This window comes from Nycticebus coucang, chromosome 6, assembly GCF_027406575.1.
Source record: "Nycticebus coucang isolate mNycCou1 chromosome 6, mNycCou1.pri, whole genome shotgun sequence".
In the NCBI taxonomy this organism is placed as follows: domain Eukaryota; kingdom Metazoa; phylum Chordata; class Mammalia; order Primates; family Lorisidae; genus Nycticebus; species Nycticebus coucang.
In genome coordinates this window covers 100,324,901-100,340,189 of record NC_069785.1, presented here as the reverse complement: position 1 = coordinate 100,340,189, position 15,289 = coordinate 100,324,901, and the positions used below count along the sequence as shown (strand labels likewise).

The window sequence follows — 15,289 nt, the reverse complement described above, 5'->3', positions numbered from 1 at the left end:
CCCAGGGCCTTGGTGAGCTGTTAGGGGCCACACAGGGTACTGCAGCAGGGAGCCTACCTGAGGGGCAGCGTGACCAAGGGGCCAGCTTTCATTTTTCTCCCTTGTGGCTGGTCATGTGGGATCCTGGTGGTTGATGCAGAAGGGAGCTGTGCTGAACCAGAATCCAAGAAGCCCCCAGCAGAGCAGGAGTGTTGGCAAGGAATGAGGACGTGGAACTCCTGCTGCAAAACCCTGACAAGTTCTTGTAAGGCCGGCATCTTCTGTTGAGAAGTGGACAGATCTCTCATCTTCTCTGGGTCTCCTGTGAGGCCGGCATCTTATGTTGAGGAGTGGACGGACCTCTCATCTGCCTTGGGTCTCCTGTGAGGCCAGTATCTTCTGATAAGGAGTAGACAGACCTCTCATCTGCCCTGGGTCTCCTGTGAGGCCGGCATCTTATGTTGAGGAGTGGACGGACCTCTCATCTGCCCTGGGTCTTCTGTGAGGCCGGTATCTTCTGTTAAGGAGTGGATGGACCTCTCATCTGCTCTGGGTCTCCTGTGAAGCCAGCATCTTCTTTTGAGGAGTGGACAGACCTCTCGTCTGCTCTGGATCTGATGGGGGAGTGCACACTGCAGCTGTGAGGGGCGGAGGACTGCCCTGGAGGCATGGCCCTGCGGATGAAACCAAGGGACTGAGAGAGGCTTTGTTCTGGACAGACCAAAGAACTCTTCTCTGGGGAGACTGTAGAGCATTTGCTCTCAACCTGTGGGTCCTGGCCCACAGGAACTGTATTAAAGAGCCACAGCATTAGGAAGGTTGAGAACCACTGCTGTAGAGAATGATGTAGGTAGGGTGAGTGTGATGGGCATGAACCATGGACTGTGGTCTGACCCTCAGAACTTGCCCCTCCCATACACAGAAGTGATACAGAGTGATACAGAAGTGAGGAGGAATGAGGTGGACGGTTGCTTGGAGGTCTGGAATTACTGACTAGCATGAGTGCAGGCATGCCTTGTTTTGTTACACTTTGCAGATGTCATCATTTCTACAAATTGAAGGTTTGTGGCAGCCCTGCACCAGCCAAGTGGTGTGTGCTCATTTGGTGTCTGTGTCCCATTTCCGTCATTCTTGAAAAACTCCAAACTCTTTCAATATTACGTGTTCTAGTGGTCTGTAGGCAGTGAGCTCTAAAGTTACTATTGTAATTGTTTTGGGTGCCATGGACTGGGCCCATACTAGACAGCGAACTTCACTGAGAAATGCTGTGTGTGTTCTGAGTGCTTCATTGACACACCAGTCCCTTCCCATCTCTCTCCCTCTCCTCGGGCCTCCCTGCAGTATTAAAATTAGGCAACTTAATAATCCTACTGTGGCTTCTCAGTGTTCAAGGGAAGAGCAGCACGCCTCTCATTTTCAATCATTTCCAGCTTTTGACTTAGCTTAGTGAGGAAGGCAAAATCTAAGAGAAGGCAAAAGCTAGGTCTCTCGTGCCAAACAGCCAGCTTGTTAATGCAAAGGAAAAGTTCTTAAAGGAAATTAAAAGGGCTACTCCAGTGAACACAGAAATAATTTAAAAAGTAAAGCAATCTTATTGCTGATATGGAGAAAGTTTGAGTGCACTGGAGAAAAGAGCAAACCAGCTACAACATTATCTTAAGCCAAAGTGTAATCCAGAGTGAGGCCGTGAATCTTTTCAATTCTATGAAAGCGAGAGAAGCAAGGAAGCTACAGAATAAAAGTTAAAGCTAAAAGAGGTTCGTTCACGAAATGTGAGGAAAGACCCTGTCTCCATAACGTAAAAGTGCAGGATGAAACAGCAGGTGCTGATGAGAAGCTGCAGCTAAGATCACTGATGAAGGTGGCTACACTAAACAGCAGATTTTTAATGCAGACAAACAGCTTTCTATCAGAAGATGGCTGTCGAGGATTCTTGTATTTAGAAAGGAGAAGTCAATGCATGGCTTCAAAGTTTCAAAGGACCGGCTTGTTAGGGGCTAATGTAGCTGCTGCCTTTAAGTTGAGGTTCAGTGTTCATTTACTGTTTGGAAAATCCCATGCCCCTTCAGAATTATACTAAGCCTACTCTGTGCACTATAAATGGAATAACAAAACCTAAGTGATGGCACAGCTGTTTGTAGTATGGTTTGCTGAATATTTTAAGCCCACTGTTGAGACCTATTGTTAAGAAAATAAGATTCCTTTTATTACTGCTCGTTGAAATGCGCCTGGTCACCCATGCGCTCTGGTGGATATGCACCAGAGGAGGAGTGGTGTTGTCACGTCTGCTGACACAGTTTCCATACTGCAGCCAATGCTTCAAGGAATAATTTTGACTTTCAGGTCTCATGATTTAAGAAGTAACATTTCATAAGACTAAAGTTTCCCATAGACAGCAGTTCCTCTGATGGTTCTGGGCAAAGTACACTGAAAGCCTTCTGGAAAGGATTCACTATTCTAAATGCTATTAAGAACATTCGTGATTCATGGGAGGGAGCCAAAATACCGACATTAACAGGAGTTTGGAGGAAGTTGAGTCCATGCTTCATGGATGACTTTGAGAGGTTTAAAACTTCAGTAGAGGAAGTAACTATAGATGTGGTGGGAACAACAGGAGAACTAGAATCAGAGGTGGAACCTGAAGATGTGTCTGTATTACTACCGGATGATAATAAAACTTGAACAGTAAGAGTTGCTTCTTATGGATGAGCAAAGAAAGTGGTTTCTTTCTTTTTTGAGATAGAGTCTCTGTCACCCTGGCTAGAGTGTCATCATCACAGCTCACAGCAACCTCAGACTCTTGGGTCTATGCTCAGCCTCCTGAGTAGCTTGGACTATAGGTGCCCAGCATAACACCAGGCTAGCTTTTCTATTTTTAGCAGAGATATGTTCTTGCTCTTGTTGAATCTGGCCTCAAACTCCTGAGCCCAAGCAATCTACCTGCTTTGGCTTCCCAGAGTGCTGGGAGCACAGGTGTGAGCCACCGTGTCCAGCCAAGAAGAGGTTTCTTGAGATGGCATCTAGTCCTGGGTATGATGATGAGGATTTAAAATATCACATACATTGAGTAGTAAAGCAGTGGTATAGTTTCAGCAGATTGACTCCAATTTTGAAAGTTCTACTCTGGGTAAAATGCTATCAAACAGCATCACATGCTATAGAGGAATCTTTCATGAAAGAAAGAGCCAATCAATGCATCAGACTTCACTGTCATCTTATTTTAAGAAATTGCCACAGCCAACCCAACCTTCAGCAGCCACCACCCTGATCAGGCTGCAATCATCAGCATTCAGGCAAGATCCTCTACCAGCAAAAAGATCACAACTTTGTGAAGGCACAGATAATCCTTATTTTTTAGCAATAAATATTTTCGAAGTAAGTTATGCATATTGTTTTCTTAGAATGCTATTGCACACTTACTAGACTACAATATAGTGTAGACACAATTTTATTTTCACTAGGAAACCAAAATATTTGTGTGACTCACTGTAGTGCAGTATTTACTTTACTGCAGTGCTCTAGAACAGAACCTGGAATGTCTCGGGTGAACCTGCATTGGCGATGCTGGAGGGCTGGGGAGGAGCTGCCGCTTCAAGTGACAGCAGCCGTCTGGACTGGCACATCTGAGCCCAGCTTTGCAGAGTGGCTATGAACAGCAGCTTCATGCGGGTTGTGTGCTTCTCCTAAACATTTTAGAAAAATGTTGCTTGAGGCATCTAGTAAATTGCATCTTCTGTGAATTTTAGCAGATTTAGCATTTCTGCTTCTGGGTAAGTTATGTCCATCCATCATTATTTCCTCTGACAAAAACTAGAAAACAACAGATAAATATAATTTGAAGGCATCAGATTGCTGTAGAGATGGTGAAGACGAAAGGGACTAAATTCCAGCCTGCTGAGGACCACTTAGAGATGACAATCAGCAGCTCTCTCTCACATGGGAGCAGTTGCCAGTTCTGGGTGCAGACGGCGGATCCTAGGTGCAGACAGCAGATCGAGACTTGGCTCCAGCAGAGTAATACCACTGGGGGAAGAAGAAACCAACAAAGAATTTAGCAGTTGTATAGGGCTAGGGTGACAAAATCGGACACTTGAGGAGCTTCAAGCCCAGGACTGGCTTTCCTTATTTGCTGAGATCCAGGTCTGTGCCAGAGTGTGAAGAGTTAGGCTACACATTTCTAAGAGGTAGAAGACTATTTTCCTCAAATTTACAGTGCATAGAAAGAAAAGACCCATCAAGGGCTTAAAAAAAATAGATAGTACAGACATGAAAGCCCCAGAGAACGGAACGTTGACCCTGAAGGCCTGCACACTGGCACCTGAGCACTCATTGTTTCTAGGACCAGCAGAGACCGCTCCCTGGGAAAAAGCTGACGCTGGCAGAGGGGGAAGCCGGCAGAGATCTTGGTATCCACATGTAGCTTGAGTGACAAAATGGGAAATTTAACTGGAACCAAACATGTGGCCAGTTGCCTCTTAAAGCTTTGCCAAATTTTAAAGATGCATGCTTTTGGAAGGCTGTAGAATTAAGCTGAAAAATTTTCAAAGACAATTCAATCTCCCAAAGTCTCTGAGAGCAAAGGAAATAAAGACCTGCCAGGTTTGCAGCTGAAATTCTTAACGATCCTGCCCTAAACACAGGGGTGAACCAGAAGCAGACAGAGTCTTACCAGAATGGAAACCCAGCTGTCCCCGAATGGGGAGGGCATTCCCTAGCTACCCAGCCTGCTCCTAAGGGAGAGGAGAGCTTTGTCTAGTAGGTGGTGACATTGGAGCCCTCACAGGTCTTGTACATCCTTCTCAATATACAATAAAAAAATTACTGGACATGCAGCAAACAAGAGCATAACTCTGAAGTCAAGAGCGGAAAGAGCCCAGATGATAGAAACAGATCCAAAGATGGCTCAGATGTTAGTAGTAGCATCAGGACTTAAAACAACTGTGAATAATATATTTGAGGAAGTAGAGAGGGAAATAGACAAAATAGATGAAAGAGAATATCCCCAGAGACTTAGAATGTATTTATTTATTTATTTTTTTGGAAAAATAATCAAATGGATATTCTAGAACTAAAAAATATAAGAAATTAAGATCTCAGTGGATTGGTTTAACATAAATAGCTGGGATCAATGAACTGAAAGGCAAGTCCATAGAAAATACCCAGATTGAAGCAGAGAGAACCAAAAGTCAGGGAGGGTCAATAAATGAATGTAAAACCATTGAACATCCAGAATTCAGGGGTGTCCAAACTGTAGCCTGCAGGCCACATGTGGATTATATGAGGCCATTTTTGCTTATCTGTGGTGTCAGATATTGCAAAAATTAGGAACAGAGCTTTCTTTTATCTCATCAGCTTTCATTGGTGTTTGCATGTTTACTATGTAGCTCAAGACAACTCTTTTTCTTCTAACATGTGGCAGGAAAAAAAAGTTTGGACACTTCTCGATGTGTGTAATTGGAGTCCCGGAAGGAGAAGCTAGGAGAAAGAACAGAGCAGACACAGTATTCAGGGAGAGAACGATTGAGAATTTTCTAAAACTGGTGATGAGGCCACAGATCTAAGAAGCTGAATGAATCCCCAACCATGGTAAAGAGGTTTAGCTCTTAAAATCAGCTGATCATTGCTTACATATGCCATGTTTTTTTTTTTTTTTTTGAGACAGAGCCTCAAGCTGTCGCCCTGGGTAGAGTGCTGTGGCATCACAGCTCAAAGCAACCTCCAACTCCTGGGTTCAAGCGATTCTCCTGCCTCCACCTCCCAAGTAGCTGGGACCACAGGCACCTGCCACGACTCCCGGCTATTTTTTGGTTGCAGCTGTCATTGTTGTTTGGCGGGCCTGGGCTGGATTCGAACCTGCCAGCTCAGGTGTATGTGGCTGGCACCTTAGCAGATCGAGCCACAGGTGCCGAGCCTGCCATGTTGTTTTTAACCACTCATTAGTTTTACAACTTGAACAAGTCACTCGACTGTCTATAAAAGTGGGGATTAGATAAAAGACTATATGCCTTAGGAACTGCTTGCTCTAAAGAAATACCATGGGCATCACCAACTTACTTGACTCTGCGTGAGAGCAGTGGCCTATACTCTGCTCAGCCTCTGTCCACTGCCTTTCAAGAAGTCAGGAAAATGACGTTGGCTGACCTAGGGCAGAGGTCAGCAAGGAGACTGCAGCAAGAGTTAAAATGAGCCAAGTTTCTGGATGGATGTAGTCATAGCTCTGCCCTCCCAGGATCCTGGTGATTGGGAGATAGGCAGGCAGGGCTGCCTTTCTGGATCACGTGAGCCCTTCTGATCAGCTCCCAGCCACATACCTTTCTAGGTCCACCTTGGTTCCCCTTGACTGTCTTGCTGGGGTTTGAGCCGGAATCCCACTGACCGCTGAGGTCTGCAGGCATTTTCCTGTTCTTGCCTGTGTTTCCCATTCCTCGCTTTCCTGCTCCCATTTCTTAATAGTGTCTAGTGGCTCTATTTTCTATTTTCCAGATGGAAACTGTTTTTTCTGAGACAGAGTCTCACTCTGTCACCCTGGATAGAGTGTCATGGCGTCATAGCTCATAGCAACCTCAAACTCTTGGGCTCCAATGATCCTCCTGCCTCAGCCCCCCAAGTAGCTGGGACTACAGGTGCCCTTCGTGATGCCCAGCTAGTTTTTTTAATTTTTTAGAGACGGGAGTCTCATTCTTGCTCAGGCTGGTCTCAAACTCCTGAGCTCAGGTGATCCACCGGCCTGGGCCTTCCAGAGTGCTGGGATTATAGGCGTGAGCCACCGGGCCCAGCTTGATGGAAATTATTTGATAAAGTGTCCTAACTCACAGAGATGAGCTGTCACAGAGAAAGGAAAAGCCATTTGGACGGCAGTGGAGGTACATCTGTGCCTTGTGGGTACGGGAAGAAGAGAGGAGACAACATTTGTGGTCTTCATAATTCATAAAACAAGAAGCTGTGTGGTACAGAAGCTCACAGGACCGGGTTTGGAGTCAGGCAGTTTTTATCTGCAGGCTCAGCTGTATGCCATCTTTGCTTACTACCTCGGGCAAGTTGCTTTTACCTTCCTAAATCTCAGTTTCTTCTGTGAAATGCAGGAGCAGTCACATCTCACAGGTTTGTTGTGAGGTTTAAATGAGCTGAAATAGGTAAAGCACTCAAGTGCTCAACGAAGAGTAGTTGCTGCTAGTAATGTTCTAAAAATTATTTTACCAACTAAACTGAGGTTTATTCTTAAGTGAACGCCTCATTAGCAAGTTCAGGAGATTGATAGATATAGATGTATTAGTGATTCCTCTGTTACTAGTGACAACTGGGACTTACTCTCTACATCCCTCTATTAGGGTGAGGGTCTGTGTGTGGAAGCTCTGTCCTTTGGCAAACTAGTTACCTGAAGTTCCCACCTAGAACAGCAAGCCTGGTGCCTTTCACAGATATTTTCTCTTCCCTGTTTTATCAGTTAAAAGGAAATTGTTCTGAGCTGTTGAGAATAAACATAGTTTTAGTAAATAAAATTGCTGGCAGATTTATCCTGTGGAATATTTGCTTACATTATTGCTGTTCCCTGCTCAGGCTGTTTGTTAAAGAAGCAGCCTGAGGATTTTGCCACCCCTGTCCTTAAGTTAACATGTAAGAACTGAAGGCTACTTTTCCTGAGTGTTTCTTAGCTTCGTGGGGCTTCCAGGGATTACAGGCCAAGTAAGTCTGTGTTGGTAGTCTATGACCCGTGTCAATTGTTTGGTGACGATTTACTTCTCGCTACTCTCTTCCTGACTACCTACAACTTGAACCTAGGAATCTTTTTTTTTTTTTTTTCAAAATATTATAAGGGGTACAAATGTTTTGAGTTACATGAATTGCTTTTGTAATGCTTGAGTCTGGTTTATAAGCAAGCCTGTCACCAGATAGTGTTCACTGTACCCATTAGGTAGGTTTTTGCTCATCTGTCCTCCCTGCTCCCTCCACTTGATTTTTCCACTGAGTATAGAGTCTATGCACATGTGTGTTCATCAGTTCATTCCAATTTAATAGTGAAGACATGTGGTGTTTATTTTTCAACTCTTTAAATACTTCACGTAGGATAATGGTCTCCAGTTCTATCCAAACTGTTGCAAAAGGCAGTAAGTCATCTTTCTTCATAGCTGAGTAACGTTCCATGCTATGCATGTATCATATTGCATCAATCCACTCATGAATTACTTCCACATCTTTGCAACTGTGAATTGTGCTGCAATAAACATTCAAGTGCAGGTGTCTTTTTGATAAAATGACTTCTTTTTCTTTGGGTAAATACCCAGTAGTGGAATTGCTGGATCAAATGGTAAGGACCAGTAATCTTGATTTATTCATCGTGTGTGTTTGGTTAATGTCTGGCATATAACAAGTGCTTAATAAACATTTGCACAAGTGCATCATGTGCTGGATATCAGCCTTTTACTGCCCTTATTTTTCCTGCTGTGGTCCCCAGGAGGCTGACTTGCAGATGACATCAGTGCCCTGCTGGGCCCTCTGCCTTCTGGTTGGGTTTGGCTAATGGCAAATGGAGATAAGAGGGGAGGAGGTTCCCTCTCCACTGAGGTCACTGGGTGCTGGCTGTGCATACCTCTTCGCAAGGCAGCTGCCCCCCACTGCCTCTCCCAGGCTTTCTGGCCTTTCCATCCCTCATTCTCCTGAGCCAAGGAGTTCTGTGGCCTCCCCACCCCTTATCCTCCTGTGTCAGTGCCCGCTGTGGCACCCCATCACTGAGAAAATAAAAACAGCAGGGACACGAGTTGAAGGTACAAGCCTGCAAGAGATGGGCTTCCCCTAGGTGCAGGAAGAGCCCCTAGTAACCTCTGCCATGGCCTTTTACTGAAGCATTATACAACAGGTGTGGGGGCCCACATATTGAAACTACGTGCTTAATGATTGCCATGTGCTCTTTCCCCATGGGCTCCACTCCTACCTTGTTACACCACAAATGTCCAGAGTATAACACCTGCTTGCTACCCAGCGACCCATCTTATCTCATTATTGCATGCAGTTGCTTGAGGGCTTGTCTCTGGGCTGCAAAACATCTCCATGCCAGCTAGGAGATTGTCTCGTTCCCAGCATCCCCCTCAAGAACCAGTGGCTGCTTCTATAAGCCTGGTGTTCAGTCTCCTACATGTCCCCCTTTTTTTGTTTAAGATATCCTTGTGCAGGGTAAGGGAGAAACCCTCAGTTGTCTGTTTGGTCTGTTTTTCTTATCAAGTAGCTCTCCTTCCAGCTAAGTAAAATAACAAAAAGCACAGAATAATTTGTCCGACAAGACAAAACCGGTGAGGGCCCTCAAAGAAGAAGAAGGAGTAAACACTGACAGTGTTTAGAACTTCAATTCTTGTGACAGATTACACTCTTAAGGGTAAGAGGACTGGGGATTGCTTTCACACACAATGATGTGTTGCTCCCACCTCCTCCCTGCCAAACAATATCCAAGCTGAAGTCTGGAGGAGTGGCAAGGAAACATTAGGGATATAGGTTCAACAAATGAAATTCTCTCACCTTTGTCGATGTCAATGCAATTATTGCCAGGAACAAGAAGTTTGCTGGTAGGAATTTACCTCGCATGTCAACCACCTCTAAAGTTGGCTGCTTTTGTTCATGATCTTGTCAGAGCCCAGAGGATGCGTGCTGAGCTCACCCGGGCCTAGAGAATGGGGGGTTCCCTGAAGGGTTGAACCCTGTATCAATCCTTCCTCTCTGATCAGAAGCTCCAACTGCCTTTGGGAAGAGGGACACTGACTGCTTCAACCTACTTCCTGCTGAAACTGGACAATGATATGGGGGGCAGTTAGAGGTTCCTCAGAGAAGGTTGGTCCAGGTTTCACAGCAAATGAAAATCTGGGTTGATAATTTGGAGTAAAATGCTACGGTATTCTTTTCTTGAAATTTACTCAGGCCCAGGAGATTGGAGTTCCCTGTTTAGGCTGGATGAGGGAACCTTGTATCAATAGAAAGAGTCAGAGTGCTGGCACAGTCTCTGGCTCGTGTCAAGGTTTGATTCAGGCAGGTAGGCACCACTTCTCTTGATGTTCTGTAATGATATGAGCAAAACCTCATAGTGTAGCACATTACCAGGTTAGCACATTATCTGGTCCCGTTCAGACATATCAAGTTTTCCATAGGAAATAGGTTGTTTAAATCCCCTTGCTCATATTTTTTGCCAGTGAGCTCCAGGTTTGGCCAAACTGGTAGTTTCCCTGCGGCAAATGTCCACTCTTATTGAATTGAAAGCAGCATTCATTTGCCCAGTGGAACCTCTTTCTACACCTGGGGCACATACATGGGGGTTTACATTCTCCTTATTTCCTTTGATTATTGAATGAAAAATGGCTATTGTGGTTGCTATTCCTTCTCCAACACTCATTTCTCACATGGCCTAGCCTTCTACAATTATGGCGTTTAGTAGTTTTGACTGTGAGGCTATTCACCCGGTCTTCCAACTGTTTAATCTGGGTTGCCATAATAGTTATTAAGATGTCTCACAGTTTGACAGACAAACAAACAAACAAAGACACGTCACCGAGATGAACAAAATGACTCCACAAACATACTGCTGTTTGCCAGAGGTCCTCTTACTCTGAGTGATGTCCCCCTCTGTTGTTATGGATGGGGAATTACCCTTTGCTTCCCCGTAAATTCCCTCTTGCCATTTTGCCAAAAGATTCACTTACTCCAAGTTAGTTCCCTCTTTTGGTCTGTGACCGGTCCAGATCCTGCCAACTACACCATTTGTCAGTGCCCATTGTGGCACCCCGATACCACGCGAATAAAAACAACTGGGACGGGCGGCGCCTGTGGCTCAGTCGGTAGGGTGCTGGCCCCATATACCGATGGTGGCGGGTTCGAACCCGGCCCCGGCCAAACTGCAACCAGAAAATGGCCGGGTGTTGTGGCGGGCGCCTGTGGTCCCAGCTACTCGGGAGGCTGAGGCAAGAGAATCGCTTAAGCCCAGGAGTTGGAGGTTGCTGTGAGCTGCGTGAGGCCACGGCACTCTACCGAGGGCCATAAAGTGAGACTCTGTCTCTGCAAGAAAAAAAAAAAAAAAAAAACAACTGGGACATGGATTAGAAGTACATGCTTGACAGAGGTGGGCTTCCCATAGCTGCAGGAAAGCCTCGTGTAACCTCTGCTGTGGCTTTTTATTGAAGCATTATACAACAGGTGTGGGGGCCCACGTATGGGTGCTTAATGATGTACTCTTTCCCCACGGTCTGGACTCCCACACTGTTGTACCACAAATATCCAGAGTATAACACTTGCTTGCTAACCAGTGACCAATCTTATTTAATTAACGCATGCAGTTGCTTGAGGGCTTGTCTCCGGGCTGCAAAACATTTCCATTCCAGTTAGGAGATTGTCTCGCTCCCAGCACCTCCCTCAAGAACTGGTGGCTGCTTCTATTAAGCCTGGTGCTCAGTTTCTTACACTCCTGAGCCAAGGGGTGTCTGTGGTCTCGCACCCCTCATTCCCCTGAGCCAAGGGGTGTCTGTGGCCTCCTCATCCCTCATCATCCTGAGCCAAGGGGTGTTGGTGGCCTCCCCACCCCTCATTCCACTGAGCCAGGGGTGTCTGTGGCCTCCTCATCCCTCATCCTCCTGAGCCAAGGGGTGTCTGTGGGTTCCCATCCCTCATCCCCCTGAGCCAAGGAGTGTCTGGAGCCTCACCATCCCTCATCCTCCTGAGCCCAGGAGTGTCTGTGGGCTCCCATCCCTCATCCCCCTGAGCCAAGGGGTGTCTGTGGGCTCCCATCTCTCATCCTCCTGAGCCAAGGGGTGTCTGGGGCCTCACCATCCCTCATCCTCCTGAGCCCAGGAGTGTCTGTGGGCTCCCATCCCTCATCCTCCTGAGCCAAGGGGTGTCTGTGGCCTCCCATCTCTCATCCCCCTGAGACAAGGGGTGTCTGGGGCCTTACCATCCCTCATCCTCCTGAGCCCAGGAGTGTTAGTGGCCTCCCACCCCTCATCCTCCTGAGCCCAGGAGTGTCTGTGGCCTCCCACCCCTCATCCTCCTGAGCCAAGGGGTGTCTGTGGCCTCCCATCCCTCATCCCCCTGAGACAAGGGTGTCTGTGGCCTCCCATCCCTCATCCCCCTGAGCCAAGGAGTGTCAGGGGCCTCACCATCCCTCATCCTCCTGAGCCCAGGAGTGTTAGTGGCCTCCCACCCCTCATCTTCCTGAGCCCAGGAATGTCTGTGGCCTCCCACCCCTCATCCTCCTGAGCCAAGGGTGTCTGTGGCCTCCCATCCCTCATCCCCCTGAGACAAGGGTGTCTGTGGCCTCCCATCCCTCATCCCCCTGAGACAAGGGGTGTCAGGGGCATCACCATCCCTCATCCTCCTGAGCCCAGGAGTGTTAGTAGCCTCCCATCCCTCATCCTCCTGAGCCCAGGAGTGTCTGTGGCCTCCCACCCCTCATCCTCCTGAGCCAAGGGGTTTCTGTGGCCTCCCATCCCTCATCCCCCTGAGACAAGGGGTGTCAGGGGCCTCACCATTCCTCATCCTCCTGAGCCAAGGCATGTCTGTGGCCTCCTCCCCCACTCCCCCAGGTCCTCCTGAGCCAAGAATGCTGGCAGCTAGCACCAGGTTCCTGCACCATCCCTTACAATTTCCTTGTTCTTGCTTACATGTGTGTAATGAGTCTCCTCATCCATTAGCCCTCTGCAGGGCATCCTAGCTGGAGTATACATACTGCTTCCTGTCAAGAAGCAACAGGCCTCAATTGCTTATGGGGATTTCAGATTGTTCAGCTGGATGCTGGGCTCTGGCATTAACATGGCTGCACAGCACAGCTCTTCAGAGGATGTGGGACATGGCTGGCCATGATGGCTTTCTGATGGCTGGCATCCTTGGGGAAATAAATAGCAGGTTTGGAAGCTATTCTCTGCTTAGGAGAGACTTTTTCCCACAGGTAACGTGCAAGGTCTCACGTTAGACAGATTGTCTGCTTATCATGACGCAGCATGGGGCCTGCCTGAAGAGGGAAGCACAGGGCCAAACATAACTGGGTGGAGGGTGCTCTAAGTACTGGCTCTGCCAATAGAACACTTGCTAACGAGTGACTTTGGTGTCTAATTCAATGTTTAAATTTCCACATTTGGGTTGTTTTTCTGCAGGTGATCATCAACAGCACAGTTACACCGAACATGACGTTCACAAAAACATCACAGAAGTTTGGGCAGTGGGCTGACAGCAGAGCCAACACTGTGTTTGGCTTGGGGTTTTCCTCTGAGCAGCAGCTGACGAAGGTAATGTCCTTCCCACAGAGCATTGCATGCTGCGTGGTGCTGTTCCCATTGAATGAGGGCCATGTGAGGGTGGTGCTCCTGGCGAGCAGGATCCCTTGCTGGTCTGTGTTCAGCGTGGATGCCATTTTCATTGAGTAACATCCATGTGAGGGTGGTGCTCCTGGAGAGCAGGACCCCTTTCTGGTCTGCGTGCAGTGTGGATGCTGTTTTCATTGAGCAACGTCCACATGAGGGTGGTGCTGCTGGCGTGCAGGACCCCTTTCTGGTCTTCGATTTCTCCTCTGGCATCGCAGGGCTGTCAGAGCAGGTGCCCCTTTCAAGGATCCCAGATTTACAGGTTGCTGACAGAGCTGCTTGGTACAGACTTGGCTGCTTGGGTTCCCTGTGTAAATTGAAGATGATTTTCAAAGAGGGATTAGGGTGAATCAGGCAGGAAGCCGTCTCGCCAGAGGCCTGCTAAGGTTCCTTGAGGGCTCTGGGGGAGGGTGACCCAGATCTCACAGAACTGGTTTGGGGCTGGACACTGCAGCATGAGGGAGCGGCAGGGTGGGGCCCCCTCCCCTCCAGAGTCTGTCAGCTGCTGGTCCCAGTGGATGTCCATGGCAATCATCTATGAGAATGTCAGCGTGGACGTGAAGGGGCTGACTCCTCTGCTAACCTAGTGGACTAGATTTTCAGGACTCTGAGGACTAGGTGGCCTTCCTGTGTGAGGGCATAGTTATTGGGGAGTTGTTAGTTTAGGACTTCCAAGGAAGTGTTCCTGGTGGTAATGGTGCATCTTTTTTTAGCTCTTTTTTAATGTAATTTTGGATTAAAATCATAACTGAATACATTTATGGGATTCAATGTGATGATTTGATATACAATGTGGAATGCTTAAATCAAACTGATTAATATAACCATCATCTCACTTATTTTTTGTAGTAAGACATATAAAATTTACTCTTAGTTATTTTGAAATATACCCTTGCATTGTGCACATTAGGTGAGATCAAAAGTACTAATGGTGCATTTTGATGAAATAAGTGTGTGACATCTTTTGAAGGATGGCACAGTTTGTCCCTGACAGACGCTATCATCGGTAACTCTGGTTGCAGCCCTTAGAGAGTAAGATGGTGCTTACTAGGAGGTCTTAACAAGAGTCCGAAAACCTCTAAAATGCTGCTCAGTGTGAGTGTGTGTGTGTGTTGCTTTTTTCCTATGGAGAGGATTCATAGCTGTGATTCAGTTTTCAACTGGCCTAGGACATAGTCTATGGATGGTTAAAAGGTGTTGAGGGGAAGATTATGGTTGACCAGGGATGTGGAGAACCCAAAGAACTAAGGGACAGACCAATCACTCTGAAAGGCTGTACTCAGTACTGTGAAGGCTAAAAGCCTGTTTTAGGAGAATATGTTTCCTTTTAGGGTGGAAGGGCCCTGGGTAGCTAGTAAGAATATTTTGGTTTCAAGTAAGACTGGCTAGTTTACATGACAAAGAAATTTATTGAAAGAATATTAGAGTATCTCAAAGAATCCAAGCAAGACTTGGAAATCCAGGCCGCCTTCCAGAAGGTTGGCCCTAGGACTTGTTTTTCTCATAGATGATTGTTGTGTGAGGGCCATTCAGGTGGACAATGACACGGAGGTTAGACCCGCTTATTGAAATAGTGTGAGGCAAAAGGGGGCTACAAGCTCTGGTGGCATGTAGCAAACTTCTTTATTTCTGAACAGCTTAAATAGCCAGTTCTGCACGTACACATTGTTAATCAATAAACAATCACTTCATATGTATATTGTAAGGACAAATTAATCCTTTCCTGGAATCTGCTAATCTACTGATCAATTGACACTCATTCTTTCTATTATATTTAAAATTAGTAGTCCTGGAAAAATATACCGTTAGCCATTTTTCCCATAAGCTGCTAAGTCACAAGACCGCTGTGGGGGAAAGGTTGATTGTTTTCCTGCTCTCCGAAAGCCCAAATCACCTGAAGGCTGATACCTTATCTTACAAAACCACAGCCTGGAGATTCCTAGGACTTACCAATGATATGCTTGCCCACCCTGGCCCCATGGCCA

General features: G+C 46.7%; 1 protein-coding gene across 1 annotated transcript in view; it reads left to right on the top strand.

Moving 5' to 3' along the window:
- Positions 1 to 15,289, top strand: part of HOMER2 (homer scaffold protein 2) — a 111,764-nt gene that overhangs the window by 63,478 nt on the left and 32,997 nt on the right. Inside the window, exon 3 of the mRNA XM_053596205.1 lies at positions 13,098 to 13,229. Within this exon, the coding sequence (XP_053452180.1) occupies positions 13,098 to 13,229 (132 nt within the window). The remainder of the gene's footprint in view (positions 1 to 13,097; positions 13,230 to 15,289) is intronic.